The sequence below is a fragment of the Diachasmimorpha longicaudata genome, chromosome 12 (genome assembly GCF_034640455.1).
Source record: "Diachasmimorpha longicaudata isolate KC_UGA_2023 chromosome 12, iyDiaLong2, whole genome shotgun sequence".
Lineage (NCBI taxonomy): Eukaryota > Metazoa > Arthropoda > Insecta > Hymenoptera > Braconidae > Diachasmimorpha > Diachasmimorpha longicaudata.
The window spans coordinates 5084904-5112449 of record NC_087236.1 but is presented as its reverse complement, the minus strand read 5'-3'; the positions used below and the strand labels follow the sequence as shown (position 1 = coordinate 5112449).

At 39.2% G+C, this 27546-nt stretch overlaps 2 protein-coding genes across 10 annotated transcripts; one reads left to right on the top strand and one right to left on the bottom strand.

Annotated features, from left to right (window-relative positions):
- Positions 1-254: 254 nt before the first annotated feature.
- On the bottom strand, positions 255-5651 carry LOC135168116 (J domain-containing protein). The gene is made up of 4 exons (XM_064132029.1): positions 5031-5651; positions 4797-4898; positions 4573-4689; positions 255-3780 (listed from the first exon to the last, which is right to left on the bottom strand). The coding sequence occupies exons 1-4, from the start codon at positions 5112-5114 to the stop codon at positions 3562-3564; spliced, it is 522 nt and encodes a 173-aa protein (XP_063988099.1). The 5' UTR covers positions 5115-5651; the 3' UTR covers positions 255-3561.
- Positions 5652-5712: 61 nt separating this feature from the next.
- Positions 5713-26967, top strand: LOC135168113 (phosphoinositide 3-kinase adapter protein 1). Of its 9 annotated transcripts, XM_064132017.1 has the most exons (15): positions 5713-5842; positions 6270-6477; positions 11066-11108; positions 12132-12899; positions 20885-21065; positions 21572-22262; positions 22628-22763; positions 23026-23216; positions 23285-23354; positions 23706-24032; positions 24305-24841; positions 25051-25145; positions 25396-25615; positions 25828-26388; positions 26580-26967. In XM_064132017.1, exons 3-15 carry the CDS (start codon positions 11099-11101, stop codon positions 26594-26596), a joined length of 3804 nt encoding a protein of 1267 aa, XP_063988087.1. In that variant the 5' UTR covers positions 5713-5842; positions 6270-6477; positions 11066-11098; the 3' UTR covers positions 26597-26967. The 9 variants fall into 9 exon arrangements, with proteins under 9 accessions (XP_063988087.1, XP_063988088.1, XP_063988086.1 ...); XM_064132018.1 differs by lacking the exon at positions 5713-5842 and having other exon boundaries at positions 6261-6477; XM_064132016.1 differs by lacking the exons at positions 5713-5842; positions 6270-6477 and adding an exon at positions 7085-7565.
- The last annotated feature ends 579 nt before the right edge of the window (positions 26968-27546 follow it).

The window sequence follows — 27546 nt, the reverse complement described above, 5'->3', positions numbered from 1 at the left end:
AATTTCGGAATGGATCTCTCCGACACTTGCCATTAACCCCAGTCCACCCCTTCGTCATCGATCCTCCTGTCCTCTCCCAATTCCCCCTGTCCCATTTCTCCTCCGCCCTCCTCCTTCACCACTCACTAAAATCAATACCCGAGGGGCAAAAAAAATGAAATTAACCAGTTGAATGCACCCTCACGTGTTTATTTTTAGCTGTCAACTTGAAAAATTGGAGCAAGATGGATAAAATCTTCGTACACAATGATATATTCTTTTTTATTTAAACACATTTATTGATTTTTTTTTCCTCAATTTCAGATACATATGGTGGAATGTGTTGGAAGATGCTGGGGTAAACGTTCAATCGCTGAGTAATATCGTTTACGTGAACAATGTTACTCGAGCGAGATTACGTGGTACGGAGTTACGAGGGTGAAATACAGAAATATTTCACCCCCTCGATTTCCATGTAATGGTTTTATGTATTTCCGGTGTGTTTTCGTTCTGCTTTTTTTGGAGCTTAATATATCGAGGGAACGGAGTACTTCTGCAGCGAAGAATCGCTCCGACAATTTAAAAAACATAAATTAAACATTAATTAATTTTTCTGTTATTTTACATTTACTTTTTGATAAAGAAAATTTAATAGTCAAGCCAATCGACGCAGAAGTACTCCCCACGAATAGAAATGATTCATTTGAATGAAATAAATAAGTTTATTCAAATAGCCCTTGATAAAGCTGTTGTTTTCAGTTTTATTTCATTTTTATTTGCGCTTTCATTCGCATCGGATGAGGATTTTTCCACAGCAAACGATTTACTTCGAATGAATAATTCAGGGGAGTTGAAAAATATTATTCAAATGAATATAAAATTATTTAATAAATAGTTTAATTTCATTCAAATGCACCATTTCATCGAATGCAACAGCCCTCGTATATTTCATACTTCTAACAATTTTACACGACATTAACTTCAACATCTAGCCAATCAATTATCCACAATTTTCGAACTCTCATTAGCCCGTTAATTACTCCCATTCAAATATATTAATTGTACATATTTTTTTAAATAATTTTAGTCATCACATTTTTCTAGAAAAATACATTTATAGACGCAGGAGGCATGTTACACATCAGGATCACCAGTTTGATGAAGAGAATTTTTCCACCGACCGAGTGCCATCAAATGTAATTAAACTCGATGTGAAACGAGTCGTGAGTATTATTAATTTTTATCAATGCACAGTTCACTCACTGATGAGTTGAAACCCATGGGAAATTAATTGAAACCGTATTAATGACTTCATCGAGCTGTAATAATCCACTGGAGGATTTTTTATTCATCCTTCATTGTTCTCCTCGTTCTTCATGAAAATTCTCTTCACATAGGGATATGTAATATTCACTGTTCCATGAGAGCGGAAGGATTTCCATGGAAATACCCTTTAGGACGATTCAATCTCGAGGTAAATCGACAGTGACAATCTCTTATCGTTCTGCGCTCAGGTAAATGCAAGAGCTTGTGATCCACTGAGTCTTTGATCCCTTCGTCGTATTCCCTGCCCTTCACTATTACCATTCAAAACTCGAATGTTAATTAACTATTTAACGTTTACCTCAAAAGAAATTATCGATAATTACGACTGGATATTCGCAGTTCGACTCGAAGAAAAATTAATTAGATTGGATTGACATTTTCGATTTTTTCCTTACCACTAGACCTAGATGATCAGAACCTGTCGCATTTACCTGAAGCTGTTCAGTAATTTACTCAGTGTTTTTTTATTTTATCTTCTTTTATTGCAGTTGTGAGGGCCAGTGGAAATTGACAGTATTATGCAATTGTCAAGACCACTCGAAATAATCGAAATAAGGAAGAGAGCTTTCTCGTTTTCTTTCACTGTTAACGATTTCTTTCTCTTTCTCGAGCTTTTCCCGCTTACCATCACTTCCTGGAGGGTAGACAATCGTCTTTGTCTAGGTATATATCATCCGTGTACATGTAAATGTCTCCATTGAGGTGGGATGTGCTAGCATAGAACCCCTCAACCGACGAGGAGTTTATATCGACAAAGTTTCACAGTGGGAAAAGAGGTATTACCTGGTGGCCCCAAATGGAATACGACAATAGGATGCGTTTCAATGCGACATGTATGCGGGGAGGGGTTTATTGAATATTTGCATGGGGTAAGTGGGCTGTTTCAGTGGATACAGCCAGGGTGGAGGGTAATTATTCGTGGTTTAAGGGGAAAGGGTTTAATAACCCTGGATTTTTCCATAATTTCTGGGCTTTTCAGCGAAATTATGAATAAATCCACCCCATGTCACGTGAAAATTCATCATTTTATGAGATTCTTCCCATAGAGATTGTTAGGAATATGGGAATTGTCACGTTCTACGTGAATGGCAATATTTTTTAAAAAGCCTGACTGCAACTCAAGTAAAATAAATTTGAATTCTCACGAATGAACGAAAAAACTCGAGACATGAGCACATTCACTTCCATAAAATATTGAAAAATATCAGAACCATCCCTCAGGATCCCTCTCCCTCCCCCCCCCCCTGTCCCCTTTACCGTTCGTAAGAGGATGCGACTGAGACTCTCAGCCTCCTGGAGGCAACAGAAAAAAAAATGGGGACACATGCACGATAACAAGCCAACCCAAGAAAAATATTCAACACACCCTCCGCATGCACTCTTACTATGGATTACACGCCCGTTTCCTCCGATTTACAGATAAATATCGTGATATATTCATATATAACTTTCTTCTTTAAACTCTTTAATAGAATACAACGATTAGACACCGTCCTAATAACTCTGTTAAATCCATTCTTAGATATCATCGTACATCTTTTTAATTTGACAGCCAAGAGAGTGATTATGTATTTTCATCCTGTCGGGGCTTTGGTTCACGTGAAATCAGTATTTACGTCTGGACCCAAAGAAATTATTCATTTAAATGAGATAATGAATTTTAGGTGATTGAATAAATAGTGTGTTTATAACTAAAATATTTTTTTCGGAGAACGCATGTGCTGCCAATGAAAATACTGGTCAAATGAGGTTTACAAATGAAAAATTACATTTTCTCCCATCGAAACACGTTATTTCCCTCGATATCGATATCCTATTTACGAAACGGTCGGACACGTGGGCTCATTTTGGGAAAAACAGGGGATCGCAGTCAAGATAATGATTATTTGCATCTTATCGGGCCAATGGCTCACGTGAAATCAATTTTCCCGCTCCGACTCACGTAAATTATTCAACAGAATGAAAGTAATAATTTATGGAAACAGAAAAATATTTTTGACACGCAATAATCGCTGGTTCGATCAAATAAATCGCACATTTTGGGTAATTGAAATTCTTTTGTGAGTATCGATCTCGATAAATTGATAGGGTAATGGAGGACATAAAAAACGGCTTTTTTTTGTTTATTCAAATGTGTTGTTTCTCTGGGTATCGATTAACATTTGTCCCGTGACGAGCGACCGTGGGCTTTATCGAGGAAAACAGGGGGGACCGCAGCTCGACAGATTGTGAATTAAACAATCCAATCCGTCTACCTTAGATCTCGTAGTTACGGAATTTGTTGACAACCTCGCTGGACGCCTGCGAGTCCCAGTTGACGTCGCGACGTGCACCGTAATGTATATTGGCACCACCCTCCGAGGCACGACGGTGGGCATTAGATGGCTGGCCTCTTACGTGACCTGGTGATCCACCGGGACCACTTGCATCAGGTAACATCCTGTCCTTGGTCTTTGGTGTACTCCAGTGCATCGACTGTGAACAAGTGGTGTTCAACGTTTAGTCGGAGGGTTTATTGCGCCATTTCACGAGAAAAAAATTCTTTTAGAGGAAAACTATATTTTATTTACATTATTAAGGGCTTTTCGCCAGAGGAGGGCCAGGCTCGGAGGAAAAAATTTAATTTATTAATTGCAGAAGTCGCGAAAGGGGAGAGAGAAGTCTCGGTTACTCCAGAAATATTTTTTTTTAATTAGGAGGGATATTGGGGCGCGGTTCTTTTTCACGTGAATCGGTGTTTGAATTGACGGACCATTTTTTTTGTGGGATTCCCTTGAACATTTCTAGGTAAATGTCAGAGCTGACGTTTAAACCCGCAAGACTGGGGGTCATCAAACATTTTGCAATGATTTTATCATCCGAAGTTCAAAGGTTTAAATTTCATTCTCTTCCCCAAATCGTTATTTTTGAATTAATAATACTGTCAATAATTCCATCGATCAACAGTCCACCTCACGACCTTCAAATTTCGAAATTTTCGGACACAATTTGATCAAGAATTTTGAGGAGAGAAATTTTCCGAATTTCCACTGAACGATAAATTCCCAAAAATTGAGAAAACTCATGATTTTACCCCAGAATTTATATAAAATTCAACTAATTTGATGTTTCCAATGACTAAAAACCTATCAAACCCATCAAAGATTCGCCTCTGAAGCCTCTGAACACCGAAATGTTTTTTAAAACACATCAAAAAAATTGTAAAAAATTCCCATTCCTCGAAAACCCAAAATTATTAATAAAAATCGGTAAATGTTGAAGGCTGACCTGGTGCACATGCTCTTTCATGCCGACCCACTGCTTGTAACTTATAGCAACCCCACTGCGTCGCCATTTATCATAGTTACTTCTTTTCTCCGGGTCACAGAGTATCTCCTTAGCATTCTGCGATTAAAATAATACCAGTAATAACCACAAACCTCCCCCAGTTAAATTACCAACAATCAAATGGACGTGATTACGTCGAGCCATCAATGCCGCACATTTATTACCTTGAGCTGCTGAAATTTGCCCTCTGCCTCCTTGTTACCCTCGTTCTTGTCGGGATGATACTGGAGCGCTAGTATTTTGTACTCAGCAGTTATTTGCTCAGCCTTGGGAACAATCAAATCGCATTAATTGCAATTAACTCTCGTTACTTGACTGCAAATGTCGCGTGGATTCGCCCTCGGGCGAATCAATCGCTCCCGGTTAAAATTCATAAAAAAAAAAAATTATCTACTCACAGTGGAGGATTCGTCGCACCCCAGGAGGGCGTAAAAGTCCTCGTCGTCGCTCCGCTTGTAATTGATAGCGTCTTCAACACTCATTTTACTCAAAATTACCGGAAAAATCTGGTTCTCGAACCGGAAAAAATCGATTTTTCCAATTTTTTTTTCTCCTTTCTAATTTATTTTTCTTTTCAATCAACACTTTAATTGTTTAAACTTCACGAAACTCGAGTTTACGTTCAAATTCACTGTTGTTTTTCACCTGTTGCCTTGAGCAGCGCGTTTAAGTCCGTAGTGTTGACGCGAATGATGACAAAAAGCCGCTCCGAGGCCCGGAAAGTCCCTATTCCCCGGGAAATCCGTCGTCCCGCGCGAGCGCACTCCTGGTCAGTCGTTAAATCCTGTAGCTGCGCAGTGATACTGTATTAATCAGTCCTATACATTCACTGGTCTACGTCAGAAGTGTAATGAAGGGGAGACTGTGACAATTGAGCACTGGATTTTTCCACTATTGTTTTCGAATTTTCCCGTTGAGGAAAATTTTCACGTCGACGGGGGCCTCCGGGTGGATTTTTCTCGTTTGAGAACAATTATATGGAAACACTTGAACTACATCCACGTGACTTTCACTTGGATATGACTGACGGGAGAGACCTCGACAGCGAGAGAACGCGGTTGCCTCATATCGTCGGAATATTTCCTTGGAAATACTCGCGGTGGCCGCGATCGGCGACCTGGTGGGGGGTTTCATACGGGAATTGTGGGATCGACGTTCAATTGGCCGTTGGAAGGTCGATGGAACGTCCGTTCGCAGACTATTCAAAACGGTAATTGGAACGCTTTCGGTTTGATTGTTGGATGGAATATTAGTCCATCTCGACCGATTTATTTTTCAGATTTTTTTTTGTGGACTTCATTCCATGATTATTTATTTATTCCTCTGGCTGGAGTCCGTGAGAATATATACATAATATCCCCTTGTTATGTACATATTTAATAAAATATTAGATGAAGCAAATTGTTTTTTAAAAATGTGACATTGGATTTTTATCGAAGGGATTAATTTTTTATGCAACAGATTTGGGTGATTCGAAATTTCTCGATTGTTTAAAAAATTGTTGAGAAATGTCACATAAAACGTTGCGAAATCCCAGAACGCAACATAAAAAACTCAAAAATATTATCAAACCATCTAAATTGATAATTTATTATCAATCAATGCCGCATAATAAAAATTATAAATTCACTTTCCAGAGATAATAATAATGGTTGAGAGCTTCTTCATCGGCTGCAGTGATTCGATGGATGAACATTCCTCCCGATGCAGTCCTACCAAGTGCCAAGGGCGACCCTTACGCGGGTCACCCTCACTGCGTCCCACATGGGACACGTGTTTGACAGACTGCAGGACAATGCGTTTGGCTCTCCCCATGCAGGCGCCCGATGGTCGAACGATCAACATGTGAGCTTCCCCTGGACATTCCCTGATTCTTACCCTGAGTTTCAGACCCTCTTCCAATGTTACATTTATCAACGAGAAATTTTTAATGTCCGGAACCGGAGTACAAACGTTAAATCAAGCTAAATTCAAGATAATTACTAATTAACAGACTAAAGAGATCTGAAATAGCTCATCAGCCATACCATAAGGCACCCTAAATCATTATCCACAAAATATTTTTTTTTATTTAATACTGATCTGTCTCCTGAAAAGTCCTCAACGATTTTTTACGGCGCCTTATTTACTGATTCAATTTTCGGTCTCTGATCTCTGGACTTTTATTTATCTCAACATGAATTATCGTATCTAAATAAGGGATTCTTCCCAATGTACCTGCCCCATCCCAACTACATATCTAATATACATATATATATATCATATCCACATATATATATTCATTAAATTGTCAGAATTGTTGGAAAATGGCAAAAAAATCTGCAAAAAAAAATTTTCCCACTTTTTTTTCCGGATTTTTTTCTCTCCGAACACCTGTCGCATCTCCACCACCCTCCCACCCCCTTCGATGACCCCCCAGTGACCATCACCGTTACTCATCACTCCAATCCACCACCATACCAGCGGTTGTCACGGCTTGGGCGGTGCGTACACACGAGTTCAACCATATGCGTGGGTGAATGGGTGGGCACACATTACCGTGACTACTGCCTGAACTCCCCCTCACCCCCTCCCAACCCCGCCAAACGGCTCGTTAGTTTGTGAAGCTCAGGGGGTCCACCATGAAGAAGAAGTAGAGGTAGCAAAAGAAAGACCCAAAGAGGAGGAAAAGAGAACTAAACACGCTCACATGCTCACTGGGGCTCTCTCCCTTTTGGCTTCCTTTCCTTCTTCCGTCTGTCAGTTTATTCAGTGTTGTTCAGTGTGCGCCAACGTGTGTGCCGCTACTGCCCAGTGAATAAAATAAATTATTTGCTGAATAACAGTTTCGTGATTTTATGAACAATTGTTAGTCGTGATTTTTACGGTGAGGAATGGTGAACGTTGCTGGGTGCGGGGTGAGGGGATTCACGTGAAGGGTGTGGGGCCGACAGGTGAGCTTGAACTATTCGCGAACACTCGGGATATTCCAGGAACTCGTCAGTCCCTATTTATGTGTTAGTAGTCGCCGAGAAAAAAATAGGAAAATCGAGAAAAATTTATTTCTTGATTTTTTGAGAATTAAAAATTGCATTGACTTTACTTGATTTTCATACGAAAAAACATTCAATATTATTGTTAAAGTAGTATTTAATTAGTAGTGTTAATGATAATTAAAATAATACTGATATTAAGTCTGGAAAACCCACATTTTCGAGATAAAAATCACCCCATGAACTCTCCCTCTTCGTCCTCAATTTTTAATTATTCTCCGGACGAATTAAAATGAACCTCAAGTTGTATCACTTTCATTATTATCAAGTGACAATTAATTACCAACTTATTAAACATTTTTTCAATTATCCCCCCCAGAAATACCACAGATACTCATTTAATTTCTTGAACTAATGAAAAAATTCAAACTCCACCTGTCTCTCGACTAATTATCCCTCGATAAAAAATTCACTATTCTTGTTTAAATAATATTGATTAGTCTTTAAACTTCGGTCTTTAATGTTCGTGTGTATTCAAGGAACGTGAGAGCGCAAGGCCTCTCGCACTGGGTATTAATAGACCAAAACTGACAGCCGAACGTAACCAGACGCTTTTACCAATGCGAGAGGGTTCTGGCGAGTAAATGAGAAAAAAATATATCAAACTTTTGAATATATATATATTTTTTTAAACAAACAGGGGAGTCAGTGACGCCCCGGGTAGTTGGAGTTCTTTATCTCGTGTTTACTGGGACTGACGGGAGACAATAGTGACAACTCGGCGTGAAGGGGGTGGGAGGAGGTCGAGGGGGATTTTTCAATTGTTATCGCATTTGTCGGTGCCAGGAGGAGCCAAGCCTTCTCGTTTAATCCATGAACTCGACTTCGTGCCTAATCGCCCGGATTATTGCGCAAGCTACGAGGAATTGAACGCTGGAGGAATGGAGGATTCGGGAGAATTAACGCGATATTCGCGTGGGGATGACGGACTTTGTGTGTCAATTGGTGATTGAATTGGATAATTCAATTGGGGAAAATGAGTTAGGGAATTAGAGTATTTTTCACTGCTTGAGATAATTACGTAAGAGGAATGTGAACGTGAGGATGGCGGAGGGAGTTGAGGGGGATTTTACGAATTTAACGAGAGTTTTTTAATTGGGCGGGGGTGGAAACTGTAAAATCTCATGGTTTATGGGTTCATTAATTTTTAGATTAGTGTGGAAGGGGAAGGAATGGATTCGTCAGTTATTTTCGGAATTAAAATTGAATTGTTTATTAACTATTCGATTTTTGCATTTTGCATTTTTTTTGTCTCTTTGGTTTTTTGTTTTTTTTTGAGAATCGAAACTACGAGGGTGTTATGGAAATCCATAATTTTCATTTATTTTTTAATTAGAAAGACTCAATTTATCTTGTTTTACCGGATTGCTACTCAAAATAATTTAACAATAAATATTATTACATAATTTAATACAGAATGGTGCGGTGGAACTGGGAAATCCAGAAATAACTTCTGCACTTGTTGTTTTTTAAAAAGAAAATTTGCAATCTTAACTTAGCCTACCTTTATTGGTTTGGGTTCAAGCAGTTGTGAGGAAGTCACGGGGGCATAACGCGTGCGCATGTAAAGTAATAATAAGGGCACGCGTTGCACCGGAAGTTGGCGTGCTGCACTTGCACGTCGTAGGTGGGAGCGCAGGTGTACGTTTTATGCATGTAGCGAATTAACTTCCACGAGTTCTCTCGGGGTCAGAGTCTCTCATTCGCCTCAACTCCGGATGTCAGGAAATTTCCTCTTCACCCCGATTCCCCCCTCTCCCCTTATCCGGGCATTTTCGCCCCTCAGCATCCGTTTTGGGGGAGAGCGATTGGTCGCACGTGCGACCGATTTGCGAGAACACATGGAAAATTCAGAGAAAAAAATTGAAAAAACATCTGGTCGTACCCCTCAACAGTTTTTCAGCTGAATTTTTTTTTCCCTTTTAATTAAAAAAATTTTGAGGGGGTTGCTAACAGGAAAACTATTTCTGAAGATTATTCAGATTTTTAGGATCATTTTTGGGGGTCAAAGGAGGCGAAGTAATTAATTTTTGAATTTTAATGAGGAGTTCACGTGGAATTTTAGTGAAAATTAATTTTCTTGTAATTTTATGACGTGAGAAAATCATTTTTTTAATGAGATTTATAATTATTAATCAGTATTCAATTCTTTGGATAAATTGTCTATGTTCTTGGCAAGTTAATACAATATTTATAGGATAAATAATTAATATTTAGAAGAACGGAAACAATAATAAAATTAATTCATAACCGAACATCGTAGGGTAAAAAAAATCCAGTGAAAAAATTCATGAATTCTCGGAATGTAGAGGAACCCCTATGATAAATGTCACATGAAAACCCGAAGTAAACGCAATCCGTCAGAAAAATAAATTACATATTCCCTGTATCACCTTCATTGGAAGTGACGGAACCCTCATGTGACATCTTCAGAGTAATAAATTCAAGTCTCACGGACATTCCCACAGAATAAATCAATCCTCAAAACGGAATAAAAAATTTTAGCCCCCTCTTGCCCACCGCTGCTAAACACGTCTTAAAAATCAATGGGAAAATTCTAAAAATAAAAAAAAAACAAAAAAAAAATACAAAAAACGGTCCACAAGACAGACAGATCATCCCACCTCTCAACGATTGATTTAATTTCTCCCAATGGAATTCCTCAATTCCTAAAAATAATTTGCATTCATGAGAACGATTAAATTCTGCACGAGGTGATGTGAACAGAGACAGAATGTTTAGATACAAAAATAGCGGTTGGTTCTCTGTCCTACGTGTGCGTGTCCTTTCATCGGGCGGTACAAACTTACATTCTTTAACGCATCTGACAATTCGAGGAACACTTGCACATTTGCATGTTTCGGTATTTCGGGGAGACGAATCAATCCAATAATCGAAATTCTTTTGTGTCAAATCGTGAAGGAAAATTTTATTCAAAAAATTCATTGGATATTTTTTTAAAATTAACAGAAATGACGATAAAAATTTAATCATTTAATTCCATAAAAACCTGCGGACTCAGCTAAAATTTTCATAAACAAATTAATTCAGAGAATGGAATATCGAGAAATCAATTCCAAAAATGAATGGGAAAATGAAAATAGAGAAATCAGTGAATGTTGCCAAACGTGAATGGACTAGATCAAATCTAGATGTGGATGCCAGAGTCCGTGCGACACTCTCTCGAGTCCAGCTAAATTTAATATTAAGATTCTATTTCCAGATATGAATGAAAGATCCGATGAATCGACTAACCAGATAACCCCTTGCCAATTCCACTGGTTATTGAGACATTCCCAGGTGACACCAGCGCTGTCACTATCACGAAATATTCCAATCGCTAAGAATAACAATAAAATTCATTGTAATCAGTCCATTGACGTGGCTCTCTCTGATTCCAGGAGGAAAATCACGGCTGAGGCTCTGATATCATAATGGCACTCGGTAAGTAGACACGACCCTTTCAAAATCAAATTCTCACCCACGTACCTCTGATTGGAGAAAAAATATCTTCGTACGAATGCCGATCACGCTCTCAACGGATGAGAGAGAAGATTGTGACCCTTCACGTGCTTCGATTGGCTACTGTGGAGAACTACCTGTTGATTGTTTTATTCATTTTTTTATGGGCTCCTGTGCATTCGGAATATGCTACAGGATTTTCTCGATGATAGAATTTTTTATGCATCTGGGAACAATTTTTTTTTCAATTATCTGTAGCCGAAAAAATATTAAAATTAAATAAATTATTTATCAACTTATTCTAAAGATTGTTGAAGAGTCAAAATGACGTAAATAATTCAAAAATATGTCCAACTACCAGTTCACAATGATTTTATATTGCAATCATTGAAATTACCTCTTAACAAAGTTATTAATAAATTTTTGAAAGACGACGAATAAAAAATTTAGTAACCAGAGTCCAAAAAATATAAAAAATCATGTAACCAATTTGTAGTTATTTCAGGGTAATAAACCCTGAACGGATTTATAAAATTTTAATAAAAAAAAAGAGAGTAGTTGAAGAATTTAAACAGAATTTCAAATATTTCCAAAATTGACTGTAAAAATCCCCGAAAATCGCTCTAAAATTTCTCCCAAAAAGTCTCTCCATTCAATAAAAAATCATTATTCCCCACCCCCAATAACCTATCATCAAATTTCTCAGGCTGTCACCACCTCCCTCCCCCTCCCACCGCCGAACCGGCAGAGGATGGGAAATGCAGCGTCCGGTGTCATCCCCACCTATCCCGTCTCATCCCGTGTGCCCTGCAGCATGAAATCCCCCGATGACGGCCCTTCGATCGCACTCGGTTAGTCCCCATCGGCCCTCCAGTGCCTCCAGACCCGGTGACCCCCAAGACCCACCCGAAACCCCCGCGCAATCTCCCACCCCTTAAAAAAAAATAATCTCCACCCTTTTCTCCCCCGATGACGAGTGTAACGTGATACCCCATATGTTCACAGACAATCCGTCCTATTTCTCCCTGTCCGGAGGATCGGTGCAGTCGTCGGGGTCGTCAGGGCACCCCCGCGGCTTCGCGGCATTTTTTCGCAAGCGCCAGACGAAAATGGGGTCGACCTCGTCGGCGTCAGTCATGTCCACCTCCACCGGAAGCACCCTGACCCACCACAGGAGCATTGAATCCGTCGAGGAGTGCCAGCCGATGCTGACGAGGTCCCTGAACCTGACGAATCCCCAGAGGAGGAGCTTCCGGGGCCTCTCGAGGTCAGTGAGTGCACACGCGGATAACGAGACCCTTCAGATACTGAAGGGTGAGCCGAGGCCGACGGACATCGCTCCACCGTCGCCGCACCTTCCCCACAGGTCGCACTCCCACTCGGATCACGACAGGAGGCGGCCAATCAGACGAAGAGTCCTCAAATCCGCGAGTGAATTGTTGTCGGATGATATGGTATTTTGTGGACTCCCGGGGGAGGAGAATCCACCGGGACGGGGGGATGATGAGGATGGGGAGGTGTTTCTCGGGGTGGAGGACGCGAGGTACTATAATTTATCCGCGACATTGCCAGCTCCTGGGGCCTCTGGGAGCCGGAGACACTCCATTGGGACATTTCTGGAGAAGGACGAGAACGGAGGACATCGCAGGAGGATCATTCAGACGGAGGGATTCATCAAGGAACCCGAAGGATTCGCACCCCCTATTCCCGTCGATCAGGTCGATGGGAGGGACCTCAGGAGGAAGTGCAGGAAGCACAAGAGCTCCAGGAAAGGTGAGTGGAGAATGGAAATTTTTTACTGAGGGAAATTCGCAGGAAAAATGACAAAATCAATCGGGTAATGCGCGGTAAAAATTAGGGAATCGTTAATTATCAGGTTTTCTAATCGAACCTTTGATATGATATTATGACAAATAGAAAAAAATTGCGTAGAAAGAACTAGAAATTTTTTAAATAATTTTTTTCGTGGGGATAGACTGACAGTTTAGAGAATTTTAAAAAATTCTCTGCATCATTGGCACTGAATGATGTCCACATTGAGGAACGAGAAGTCGTCGTACAAAGCTCGATTATGTTGGCCCATTGGATTCAATGATGGACCCTCATGAGTGCCTGAACCCCTCACTAAACTAATCCCTGGGTATTACCAAGTGGCACACGTCCTAGAGGCACTTATTGTGACCCACTACTGTTACATCTGTTTTTTTTTTTATTACCACTTTCCCACGATTTAAAAATCCCCATTGCCCGCAGTGATTTACAAAATTTATAGGAAACAAATTGAATGTGGGAATGGGCCAACGTGACATTTATCTAATTTTCATTATTTAAAATTCAAAACAACCTCACCTTAAAATCACCTGAGAATTATTTTATTTGAGTATTATATGGAAATTATTTTACTGTAAAAATTTTAACAAATAAATTGCTCCCGTGAGTGAACATTTCATTTATCTAATTATCTAATTAAACGATTCTTACGTAAACATCAACCAAAACCCAATTTTCATTTAATTTCTAATGATAATTATTGAATAATTATAAGGAAACTGTTTTACTTGAAAAGTTATCTAAAATAACTTCCTATCCGGAAGTTAATAATTGATAAATCTCCCGGAAAAAAATTTCACAGCATCATAAACTTCCGACTTCCCTAAAAATTTACCTAACAAAATTTTCTATTTAAAATGACAAAAGTTACTCGAATCCTCGGAGTTTACTGTTCCCACCGGAAGCAGTGGCAGGTTCCAATACCCATAAACCAGTTGCACGTGCACCCCATGGGTTTTATAAACCTTGACGCTTCCGGTCTAACTCCTTTCTCCAATTCCCTCTCTCATTTTAACTCACAACTGCAACTGAAGTAAAGACCTTCCAACTCCTCCAAGGAAAGTTGAAGCGTGTGCCACAGCTTATACCAATCGTGCCACGTGTTTTTCCCGGCATATACAGAGTCCAGGGTACCATACTCCACTGGTTGTAACAGACATGTAGCACATCCGGTTAATGTTGAGGGTGAAAATCGTGAACGGAATTTTAGAAAAATTTGTTTACACATCACCAGCCACGATATTCTCTAAATATAGGTGGATATTATTGTTTGAATGCCAGATGTGTACTTGAGATTCAATAGATCAAACTGTTACGAAATCAACGTACATCCTTAGATGGTGATACACCGGGTTATGATGATACTTCCGGTGGATAATCGGATCGCTTGGTATAACTCTCGTACGTGACCCGCATTTTTTATTAATTTTTTTTCTCTTGTGCAGCTATGGATATGAGGGGATTTAATATTCTTGGAATGATACGGTGCCAATGGCTCTTCTCCAGGTTGGGGGGACGAGAATGTCGACGATGAGGACGAACACCTTCACCGAGAATTTTTTTTTTCAATTTTTTTGGGGAGAAAATCAAAATTTTTAGTCTGTGATTGCGAATAATTGAGACGAGACTTGAAAAATCAACTGGAAAAAAATTTTGACTGCGAAACTCCTTTTCCCAAGTGCTCGTCAACTTCCTGATGGCAACTGTCCTCTCAACGTGTGACACATTCAATGGAATTTACCATGCACTCAGTCAATTCTCAACATCCGCGTACAAACGACGAAAGTGCGAACCATCAAATAGTGAAAATTCAAGTAAAACCGTTAGTTAATAATTTACGGTACTTCCTTCCCGTTGATTCGAGAGTGGTATTTAGAATTCATTATTGAACACTACTGTGAAGATGTACAACGAGCACTGATGGCTCAATCCACGATGTCCGGTGATTGGTCGACTTGTACCAAGAACCGGAAGTGGACTCTCCATTGGATATGTACACGTTTATTCAATTTTCAAGACAGGATTTGAATAAATTTTATATTTTCGAATAAAAAAAATTAATCCACCTGAACAAAACTCTCATGAAGAATCAGCAATAAGATGAAGACTTTTTCCTAATTTTATCACATATCACACCAAAAAAATTGAATAATTATGACTGTAAAAAAATTATCAAATTAGTCGCTGAAATCTCCCCTTTTTTTCGTGTCCCTCATTCTCATTCATTCGTGAAAAAAAAAATCTTTTTATAGCGTCCAATCCCACAATCTCATAAACTCATGTTTTTGAAGAGATATTTTGTCTCCATATTCTCCATTTATCCCTTTTTCAAGAATATTAAACCCCCCAGTACTCATGAATCACACGATATTCGAGTTTTTTTTTTCGCAACATCTTCACGACTATTTCTGGTTTTAAAAGAAGACTCCGCACTTTTTTTTCTGGTCTAATGGGCCTCCCCCTCAGCATCACATTTCTTTCCTCTCGTATTTCAGATGAAAAACTTCTCGGTGAGCTCAGTCGAGGGGGGGGGGGATACAAACCACCCCCTCCCCCCTGTCATTTGCATCCCTAATTGTCGAGGTACTGTGGTACCTCATAATCTGGCTTTTCTCGTCTCGTCCATTGTTCACGTCGGTTTTTCATTATTATTCCGGTTTTACACGTCTTCAAGCACAAACCTCTCGCCCACGGGCTGATTATCCCCGGTGGGAATACACAGCTGTGGAGTTTGTGGTCGAGGGACAGCTGATAAACTTGTGATAAGTAGATAACTCCTCGGTGATAGGACACTCGATAATTGGGTTTAGAAAATATTTTTAACGGGAAAACCCCTGTTTGGTTGTTGATCCATTTGTTAAAATTCGATATAATTTGTTGATCGTGATAATTATTAATAATTCATCGGAAAAATAATGTGTACTAATTAATCACGAGCAGAGTTAATTAGTTGTAATTAAATAATTTTTTAGATTTAAATTTCATCGAAATTGTGAAGGGAAAAAATACTCTCAATTAAAAATTAAAAGGCTGTTACTGCATCGTCGGGGTAAAATCGGACACATCCGTTGAATTAATTAACAGGGATGAAGATTAATTATCCAACGACTCAATTAAAAAAACAATGAGTCAGTGAATTGATTAATCATTGGCAATTAGCCGAGTTTTCAGTCGTTGAATCATGAATTATCATCATCTGCAATTCATAATTCCAGGGATGGAATTTCGCTCTCGGTAAATCCATCCGCGTTGTGTACACGTTTTAATGACCCAAAAGATCCGAAAAAAAATATTTCCTGGGGGATTTTTATGCCCCGTCCACAAGGGGATTAAACGTGATTTTTTATTGTGAATCATATTTAGAAGTACTCAGAGAAATGTATTTATAGAATACGTATTCAGATGTGAATCACTCGTATTGATATGTGGAACAAAAGTTTGTTTCCGTCAGGGAAATGAATCGACGCGCAGGAAGTTGACGAATTTGATCAATGGAATTCGCACGAATATTGGAGTCAACTTCCTAATTTTACTTTTAAAAAAATTCCATCAACTTTACTAATTAATTAATTAATTTATTCGCTCATTTTCGTACAGAACCGCCGGCCAACACCCAATAAAATAGCCAAACAGAAAAATAGAAAATGTTTCGAAAAAATCCAAACTTCCACTTCATTAACTCCGACATTTTTACTCAAAAAAAAATGAAAAACGAACCAGAAAATTCCAACTCAAAAATCGAATTTCTCCAGCTGCGCTATCACCTCATAAAACCCTAATATTTTGACGTTCCATCCCCCCAATCAATCTCCCCCCTAAATTCCCCTAATTCCCTGAGAGAACGTGACCAATTTTTGCGTTAAGCCAAAAGTAGTCAGGATTACCCAACCATTGACCGTTGGACTCGACAAATTATAAACAAAAGAGTCCCCTGAGGGGACCTTGTGATCCAGCCAGCAGTCAATGGCCCCCATTGTCCCCCGGAACTCGTAAAATTCCCCCTGGGTCGCCCTAAACCAGGGCGAGACGGTAAAAAATCGTGTACCATTTACCGGATATTTCTAAACTACCGACGTAGAAAATAGTCGAGTCTTGGAGTCACCGGAAGACTGGAATATTTGCGGAGGATTGCGATAAAAAAATTTTTTATCTATTTCACGGAACTCCCTCATCTATCTCCCCCCTTCCCCCCTCCACGCCCCACCTTGGAGATTAGCCCGATGACCTTTTCTAATCTATCGGCGAGTGTTCGTGTACAATTCAAAGATTGTTAGAGTGCGCTGTATCCTATAGCGCATCCACGAAATGAATGCGCACGCATCAGTCCGGCGTGTTTCCTCTCACATTATTGTTGCTGACTCTTTTTGAATTCATTCCGCGTGCGACTGTCTATTGCGTGGGCGAGTGCCTCGTCCCCAGAGGGTGGCGCCTTCCTAATTTATAATGATAAATAAATAAATAAATAGAATGGCGAATAAAACGAATAAAATAGATACGAATAAAATAGAGCGATAAATAAATAAGTGAGAATCGACATAAATAAAAAAAAAATTTTCGCCCGTCTGAAAATCATTGAAGGAGTAAAGCCCATTATTGGGCGGACAACTCCTCGAATTATTTTTAGTTTGTGAATTTTTGATAAATTTAATCGGTTTTCTTGTCAATTGTAATGTGTGACTGCATCGGGGAAAGCGGCTGTTTGTCCGGTGGCTCTTAATTGCCTCATTTTTGCTCATTGGAGTTCCCAGAACGACGAGATATTACGGAGACGAGACACAAAGTCGTTAGTTGGAGCTAGTGAATATCTTTTTTTTTCTTGAGGGAGGTTTTATTAGTTACGCCGGAAGGATGAGGATGAAAGAGGAGAGTCGATATGCCGAGCGCAGCATCGCGTATTTTGGTGAATACAAAATTTATTCGCTATGGTCATATCCTCAATTAATTAATTATAATTGCTGGCTGTTAAATTTTAATTCGTTTATGGAAGGCAGAGGAATTTTTCTGCCTCTGAATTTTTTGAAAGAGTATGTTAACGGTAATAAATCGCTATTGGCGAGTGGCTGTCTGCGGTTTGAAATGCGTAAAATAACGATAAAATACGATGGAATGGAACTGAATTTTTTTAGTCCGACTGCCTTTTACCGCAGACCCGATGGGAATTTGAAAAAATATTTCGCTGAGTTGCGCAGACATTTGCAGGCCGGTGTCAAATTACATGCTGAAGTTTTGTTGAAATTATCGTTTTTTAAAACGTCAGAATTTTTATTTTAAGCTCAATGTACAATAACTTGTTTATTATTTTTTTATATCTGCGATATTATTTATCGTGGGATAAGTTGATCAAAAAATATCTGCGAAAACGCGAATAAATTTAATTAAAGATCAGAAAATTTAATTAAAAATCTATTGACAATCGTCCTGACTAGACGAAGAAATTATTATATTTGTTTAAATCGTTCGAGTCCTAGTTAATTATTTTTTAGTTCATTACGCATATCTGTGACGACCGAATTTTTCTGGCGAATCGTCTCAATCGCTCGTCGTAAATCAATACAGAATGAGCTTTCGCATTAATCCCCCATCATGTTGCGTGAAAAAACGCGAATTATAGTCTCACGCGGTTGTCAACAATTTTGACGTCAAACCAGTCCCGGTTTTATAATTCAAACCGCACGTCGAAGGCGATGTATCTTTTATAGACATCGCCCAATTCACTGTAGCCAGTCGGAGCTTCAAACAATGGGCGGAGGGTCCCGTGTCGGGCATTGGGGTGGGAGGGGGAGGATCCGTCGGACTTGATGAGTCGATGTGGAAGCAGTCGAGGGCCTCAACTTGCTGTCACGACATCGTATCAAAATAATTTCAATTTTTTTAATTAAATCGGAGATAAAACGTCCAATAAAAGTTACCGGAACATTCAATTTAAGGGGAAATATCCGTTAAAATCAGCCGAAAAAAATCGTACCAATTACTTTTCCACACGTTAAAGGTCAAAGTCAATCAAAAGTCGCAGTCGGAATTTAAATCGCCACGGAAACTCTATGATTTGTTCTGTAGTAATTAATCAATGTCTTAATTAATGTCTGATAACACACGCAATTTTCCCCTTAAGTAGAAATAATTTATGGGACGCTGACACAATTCGCGAGGTTTATTAAAATTTTGGAGGATTATAAATTTGGTAATGAAGTCCGCGTGGAGAAAATTTCCGTAAAAATCGCCCGGAAATTTTGGAAATTTTCCGGAAATTTCTTGGTTTTTCTGGAAAAATTCCCGAATGAGCTGGAATTTTTCTTGAACACATCTCAATTGTTCTTCAATATTACATAAAAATTCTAGTTCATTTTCTAGTCTATTTCCTACTCTAGTAATTTTTTGAATCTCAATCCCTCCGTCGTAAAGAAATTTAATGCTATTGAGGTAAAACTTCTCATGCCAATAAATTATCACTCGATATTTTTAAAGGACTCGAGGTTTTTAAGGTACCCACCGATATTTCTGACTCAATCAATGGATTCCAATCGACTTCCCAAAAACTTTAATTACTACTGTGCATCCCCGCGATCCCGGCGCCGACTCCGACCGCAGTTCCTCGATTTATCCGCCGTACTGACGTGTGAGTGACGTTATTTATCAATTTCACGAACAAAAACCAGTTTTATCTTCATTTTCTCCCGCTGAAAATTCAAATGACTCATACGATCTCTCCTTTGACGATCGAAAGTACCGTAAAAAATCCCTGGAACGGTTGCTTTTCAGTCTCACAACTGGAGTGATATCGGCCCTCGAGAGTGTCTCCTTTTTTCTTGTACCCTTCACTTTAAAGCTGACAACGGTGCTTTTGTTTAAATGCCGGAGCTATCGATATCTGGGGCCCCTGGCCCATGTTCAATGCATGAGATGAGATACGAATGTTTAGCGGGATAAATGGAGTTAGTCAGAGGGTGAGAGTGGGGATCAGTGAACGTTAGATATTCAACAGAAATAATAATGTGTATTTTTTCGGGAAATGTGCTGACACCCTGGGGGGTTTGGAATGGGTAAATAAATGGTGGTAATGGGGGTGTCTATAACTGGAATCCAGATCCCCTTTCTTACAAAAATTACGGAAATAATTTTTTTTTCTTTAAAACTTCTGGTTTTCAATTATTTTTTTTTTCTCACTTAAACTTCCAATTCTAATTACAATAATAATTATTATTATTATGATTATTATTATTGTATGATGAAGTTCTCCATACAATTCGTCGATTTTTTAAACTAATTTCCTTGACAATAAATTGACATATGACATGTTGATAATCGCAAAAAAATAAGAAAAATTATTAGAATTAATTTTTTTTTTATTTAAAATTATTCTTTGATTGATAAAATATTTTTTATAGCTTGAAAGATCTTGTGCTATAATTTATCTCAAAATATTAATTTAGTTGTGAAGTTTTGGTCTTCCACGAACTACCAAAGTCCCTCCCAACATCATATTTGATTATTCAAATGAGTTTCCCTGCCAGAACTCGTTTCAATTATGAGTTAAATGACCTACGTGTTTACCCTGAAGGGTGTGGCAAGTCCGTCTGAGGATTAAACCCGCATTTTAATCAGCCTTTCCGAGCGATGAGCGAAGTGGACAGTAAAAACCCTAATCGATGCCCCCTCGCAGTGCAGAAAAAACTTGTTAATGAGAGTAAAAGCATAAACAGATTAGAAAGTTGATTAAAGGGTTGTAATCTCCCCGGAGAAAATTAGTTGATTGAGGATATGATTGGGGGTAGCTCCAGGTACTTTCCAGGTTCATAGACAAATAGATGAAAAAATTGTGATGTCTGTATTTTAAATATTTTTCAAACAATTAATTTTCTCACTAGGAAATGAGAGACTAATTAAATGATTGCAGTGTTTAATGCTGGAAATGAACGTCATGTTCACAGGTTCGCGAGGGCGAACGGGAGTCAGTGGGCATCAGGAGGCAGCAAATGCCAAATTGATGGAGGACAGAGACGATGTGGTTTTCGTTTCGAGTAAAGACAGTGAGGCGTCAACGTTATGGGTCAACTACCTCACAGCTTGCTTTGAGCAGATCAGTAGACAGCAGGGGCGGCCGCCTTTCAAGTCAGTTTCATGTTACAAAACTTCTGGCATTACATGCTCTACCCCATGCGTGTCTTGTTTTTATTAATTTTTAGCACCAAATGGCTTCTGTTGGCACTCATAAACATTCTATTTCATTTCGTTTGATTAATTGGGGAATTCCAGTTGCTTTACATCCAAAATTTATTTTCCATTTATTTATAGTTTGTCACTTAACATTTTAAAATGAATTTCTATAAAGAAATTGAGTTATTAATAAAGAAAATTTCCATAAATTCAGAATTTTCTAAGACAAATAGTTTTTACCCCTCGTTAATGACAATTAAAATTTTTTCAATATTTCTTCTTCGTTTATTGTCAAAATATTGAATGAAATATATAAACTGTGGGTTGAAGACGCCGATCTCCGTTGAAAATGATAAATAAAAAAATCAGTCAACGTTTTTCTGGAAAAACTCAATTAGAATTGAAAAAATCAATATTTAATTAACGATCACCAATTAAATCCTCGAAAATTCCTCCCCCAGAGTGAGACACGTGACAGTAGAAGACTCGGTATCGGTAACTCAGTCAACGCAAGACCGGGTCGCAAAATCCCGTCTCCAGATAGTGGTGGTGTGTCCAGTTCTCCTGGACCGAGCGGCGACGAAGCCGGAGCAGGCGTCAGCCCTCGCCCGGCAATTATCTCCAGAGCGTGTCCTGGCGATGATGCTGGGTGTTCACGACGGCCACCTCACAGAGAGCCAGAGAACAGCGCTGATATCGTACCCCCAGTGGCGAAAATTCTTCGTAAAGGATCAGGACGAGACATTCGTCGGGGAATTCCTGGCGGCTGCTGTCGCCATCCTCGGGGCAAATCCACCCACTGCCCTCAAGAACGACAAAACGACCTTCTCCGTTCACCCGAAGAAGGTCAAGATCGGACAGAGTCGGGTGCTCATTGTTATGAACGATCCGCTTGGTCCGGATGACGTTGTCAGTGTCGTTGTTGACAGGTGTGGCGAGGCCATTGACGTGACGCTAATAAAACGGAGGAATCCGTATACTCTGCAACTTGCGGTACCGGACAGGTGCCTCGAGGTGTCGATGCTCATTGGCATCAGGGTCATTGTTAACGGGATTCCCCAGGGCGTGAGGCAGGTCAAGTGTGAGAGTAGGTTGAGGGAACTCGATCAGATACTCCGGGCTCACGATAATCCACTGGAGTTCATGTGTCAGGTGAGGGAGATTGATTTTTCTTCGGGTTTTCGGGTGAAGGGAATCGAGAAATCGGAGGATTTCGATTTTATGCTCTAGATATGCTGCGAGGAATCGTTATTGTTCTGGCTCATCGACCGACTTTTCAGTACTTTTTTTCCTGTTAACGGCACTAACTGATTGAATGATTTAAATTAACATTTCTTTTATCGAGAGAATGAAAGTTAATGAAAAAAGTGGGGAAGTTTTTGTTGTATTGCAATGAAAAATGTCCACTGCAATTTCAAGCATCTGCAGCTGGTAATGTTTTTTATTCATTGGAATGAACAAATACGTAGGAAGAAATTTGAAACTCTTCAAAGACTTTTTTATGACATGTTATTCAGACATTTGGGTTTAATCCGGGAGATCGCGATCAATTGGATAACTGGATGGTCCATGCCTTTCAAAGAAACTTGCCGCCACGTTTTGATCTTCTGGCTACACCCACCGGTGCTGTGCCTCTACAGAGAAACACAACGAGTGAGTGATTTTCATGTTTTTCATTATTTACCCTCATCGCCCCTTAATTCATGAAAAAATGTTCTCAACTCCGATTACTTTTTTCCATTGACACTTTCGATAAATTTATTCATTCAACATTGAGTTAAATTAGTTGATGGTAGCAAATTATTATTTTTGATTGAAGGAAGGAGAGCAACTCAATTTATTTATTTAATAAAAATATAGTCATGTGATAAGATTATGGAGATATAAAATCTTTAATAATTGTTTGATCGTTTAGGCACCGAGGAGTACCCCACCCTCCTTCACTTCGCAGCTCGTTTCGGCCTTGAGAAATTAGCTTGGCAATTACTGGAGTGCCCCGGTGGTGAAATTGCTTGTGATCTAAAAAATGTCGCCGAGTTAGCCCCCGCTGATATCGCTGAGCAAGCGGGTCACAACAAGCTTGCCCAGCAGCTTCGTGGCTACATGGTAAATATCGAATATTCCCGATACCTCTTGTCACCAACAACTAATACCTATTTCCCCGTTCTCATCAGCAAATGAATGAATTCACGAACATGTATAGCTACCTCAAGGTCATCAGTGAAAATGCGGGAGCAGGAGCAAGTGAGTCAATTGAATAAAACAAAATTAATAATCCCCTAAACAAATTTTCCCCCTATTTTTTGAGGAAAATACAACGAAAATTTAAAAATCTAGAGAGTTCCGAATCGAATGTTTTTTCTTTTCTTCGTAAATTATTAATTTGTTACTTCGTACCAATTTACTGTAATATAATAATTGCTTCGTGAATTACTATATTTTCCAATAATTTTAATTACGCCTGATTCATCAGAATTAATTAAATTCACGTAACTCGAGTTTTCGAATGAATTTTATCATCAAGAAGAAAAAAAAAATCAGATTAAATAAAAACATTGAGAGAAATATCTCATGACCCTCGTACCCCATTTTCAGCGAACGAAAGTCCCTCCCCACTGACCCACTTCAACTGCCTGGACACAGAAAACGACAAGGAGGATTACTGCCGTCCTCGACCCCTTAGCGAGGCGTATCTGGTACCACCAGCGGCTCGCCCGGTCACAACATCCCCCTCGATGACCCCCATAACGCCCCCTCAATTGCCACCACCAAATCCGACCTCGCCAACTCCCAGCGAGATGAATTACTCAATTGTACCACCACCTACACCAGTACTGGGCGCACCCCCGATCAATCTCAATCATTACGACGTAAATGGTTTGAATTTACCCCTTCAAGGATACATGAAGATGTATCCAGCAAGTAAGAATCCATTAATATTTCATTAATAATTTTTATTTGAATTTAATTTTAATTTTTTTCTGAATTTCTCGGACTAATAATTAGTCCGAGAAATAATTATTTGAACACATCATGTTACGTAATTATTATGATTATTATAATCATGGTCCTGATAATTATTGTATTAAAGTTAATTAATTAAATTTTTGTGTTGAAATAATAACGAGGGATATAATATCGTAGTTATGAGACTATTTCGATTAAAAATGTCAAAATAATTAATTATTCTAAAGGTCCAAAGGTGCCTCCACCACTGCCAGCCCCTGTAACCGCCCCCCTCCAGGCCCTGAGGCCCACCCCCACCCAACAACCAAAAAAAGACCCGAAGGACGAAACCCCCGGCTCCAGAACGGGCAGTCTACACCGCTCGACATCGAACCAGAGCAGCAAATCTCGCGAGCCATCTGGTCCCCAGGACGAGCTCCTGGAGATCATAAATGATTTCAAAAACAATGTGTTCACCATTTCCGAGGTGGAGAGGCTCGTGGAGAACTGGCGGAATCGCAATGACGTCCAGCAGAGTTTCAAGGACAAGCAGAGACAACTCGCAGCGATGAGGGACGAATACGAGAGGATCCAGAAGAAGCTGAAGGAGGAAATGAAGGCCCCGACGCCGTTCGATAAGATTAAGAAGTTCTTCTCGAAAGGGAAGAAGGAGCCGAAGGAGGGTGGAGGGGGTGAGGATGGGGCAGCTGTTAGTAAGACTGAGAAGAGCTGCGATGGAGGTGACAGAAGACCCATCAGCAGTTTAAGTCTTCATAGTGTTTCAAGTTTGTTGAAATATTTATTTATATTTTTTATTTGATTAATTTATTAGTTTATTGTTCTGTTATCAGCACAATTAAACCCTCAGTTCTATCATTTTTTGTTCTATTCAATTAAATTAATTAAATTAACAAATAATTATCAAATAAATCGCTTTAATCGAATGGAGGAAAGTTACTTGACTCATTCCGTCAATTTTATATTTAATTTGAAGGTTCGTCATCCTCTGGACGGATGAGTATCATAAGTGGGTGCTCTGGAACGAGTCTAGGGGACAGTGGAACACATTCAGACACTGAGGACCGAAGAGTGAGTGGAATTACCAGATTTATTCACCAGAAAAGCATTTAATGATTCCTCGAAGTAAAATAATTATCGTCCGATTTTTTAAGCCTTCTCAAAGGGCATAAGCCCTTAAGCTTATCAACACTCAAGGCTCATGATTCAATGATTATTCAAGCCTGATTTATTCCAACTTGAACTGACGATTTCGAAAATGAGAATTTCGATCAGCTTCTCACGGTCTATCGATCATCAATAATTCATTATAAATTTTCAGTTGAGAAATTCCCGGGAAGATAAAGGCGGAATAATGACATACGAAGTTCCACCAGCGCCCAAGCCCTTCACCGGGAGATACTCACCCATGCGATACACTCCATCGCCGCGTTCATCCGGTTCGCACCCTGAAAACGAGACCAGAAAACCGCAAATCCAGAATGGAAGCTCCAGCGATGAGTATTATATCGCGTTTCCCGTGTCCGGACTTCCCATTCACTGTGAGTTTTCCTTCCAGGGAATTCCCCATTTTTTTTATTCATATTATTCTTATTATATCGTTAATCAGTGGAAAAATTATCTGGTGAACACACAAGAGTAAAAAATACAACAAAAAAATTATTTCTCTTGAAGAATAAATAACAAATACTCTATCAAAGTGAGAAAAAAGTCAGTGGAGGCAGAAATTAAAAACAGTTTAATTAACTTTCAGTTTTTAATCCCGATGGAACACCGATAGAACCAAAAACCCCGAATTCTCCGTGTGATACTCCCCTCCATCAAATTCCAACTAACATCCCAGAGGAAGACAATCATTCCGATAACCCCGAAAAGACTGAAATAAAAGAAATAAATACACTTCCTGTCGCACCTCCTCCACCACCCCCTTCCCCACCCACTCATGTCTCCCTCGACTACATGAATATTGTTCCTGCTAACATACCCTCGAGTGTCCTCCAAACACCCGTCAATGAGAGCCTGCGGGTGGACAACGAGAGAGTGGAGGTACCCTTGAGCGTAACAAAAGTTTTGAATGGAGAACCGGTCAAGGTTGCCGATGGGGAGACGATGATTGTCAATGAGGGAACGAAGGAAGAGCCCCAAGTGAATTTTACACAATCAGATCACGTCCGGCTGGAGGGTGGGAGCGTGGAGGCTGTCGGGAAGTCCAGGTTCCCGGAATATATGAATATTTCTCCTGGTGGTGATCAGGAGCCGAGAATCGTTGGAATTATTCCAAAAAAACCGGCTGCACCTCCGGTGCCTCCGAGAGGTGAGAAGACAATTTTATTTTACTATTTCCAGTTGACGAAAATTATTTATTTACAATGATAACGACCTCATAAATTTTTACAATTTTATCCCGCCTGACAAAATCAAATTGGCGATAGTTTAAATAACTTCAATTATTTTTAAACACGTACTTTCTATCTTTAAAAATCCAAATGTTTTTTTTCTTCTCAGCCCAGACAAAGAAATGAATAACCGATGAGCTCCATCATCTTCACGAGGAGTAGAATAATAATAAAATTTTAATGTACCAAATATATACCAACGAATAATCCAAATTAATTGTTTAGTCGTGTTACTGTAAAATGTCTATTATCAACGAATTAAGTGAATTGTTTATACGTCCAATCGAAGTTTATGTAATGAAGGCATCTTGTGTTATACTGAGAGACTGAGTTCCGTAATTTCCCCGGAATTCTCCGGACATCTGCCCCAAAACGTGAGTGAATGCCTCGATCCTACATTTATCCTGAGCATGCTCTCCCAACGGGTATTCTATTTGTACTAATCATCAAATAATTTGTAACGAATAGATAAATAAATTTTTTATGAATTTACTGATTTTCATCGTCGTTTCTCTTCCTTCGTATCCCGCACGAAAATGGAAACACCATCACACGTGACTGCGGTTTATGACGTGATAATAAAGTTATAAATTTGAATTTTATCGGGCGATCGTCGGGCCGCCAGGATTCATTCAATTTATAATTAATTTAATTCATAGTAATTATTACCAAGTTAATGACCTTCATGGGGCTCACGAACTGGGAGGGAATAAACATTTATTGGACGAAAAACATTTATTTTTGTTAACGAGCTTTATTTGCTCTTTTCAATAAATTTCGAGGGCTTAAAAAATCTTAAAAGTCAATTCTTAAACGTCAATTTAATTTCTAATGGAATTGGTTCTCAAAATCAGGATAAATTCTCCTGGAAATTGTGTTTGTCCTTGAAAATAAAAAACGCTACGAGAATTAGAATAATTTTCCCAACAGCATCACCTCAGAAATCATCACCACCATCACTTTCCATTCTGAGATGTGACTAAAATTGCTCATTCGCCGCAGAAAATCCTTCGATATTTCCATATTCAAATGATCAATTCTTCCACGGAAGCAACCGGACTTTAATATCTACAATT

Excerpts from the sequence above, each read along its gene's own strand:
- LOC135168116 (XM_064132029.1), bottom strand. The coding sequence starts at position 5,114 with ATGAGTGTTGAAGACGCTATCAATTACAAGCGGAGCGACGACGAGGAC. Across the intron at positions 4,899-5,030 it reads GGTGCGACGAATCCTCCACT|GCTGAGCAAATAACTGCTGA; the intron begins GTGAGTAGATAA and ends ATTGTTCCCAAG. Across the intron at positions 3,781-4,572 it reads TGAAAGAGCATGTGCACCAG|TCGATGCACTGGAGTACACC; the intron begins GTCAGCCTTCAA and ends ACTTGTTCACAG.
- LOC135168113 (XM_064132017.1), top strand. Across the intron at positions 12,900-20,884 it reads GCACAAGAGCTCCAGGAAAG|GTTCGCGAGGGCGAACGGGA; the intron begins GTGAGTGGAGAA and ends TCATGTTCACAG. Across the intron at positions 23,355-23,705 it reads AAATGCGGGAGCAGGAGCAA|CGAACGAAAGTCCCTCCCCA; the intron begins GTGAGTCAATTG and ends CCCCATTTTCAG.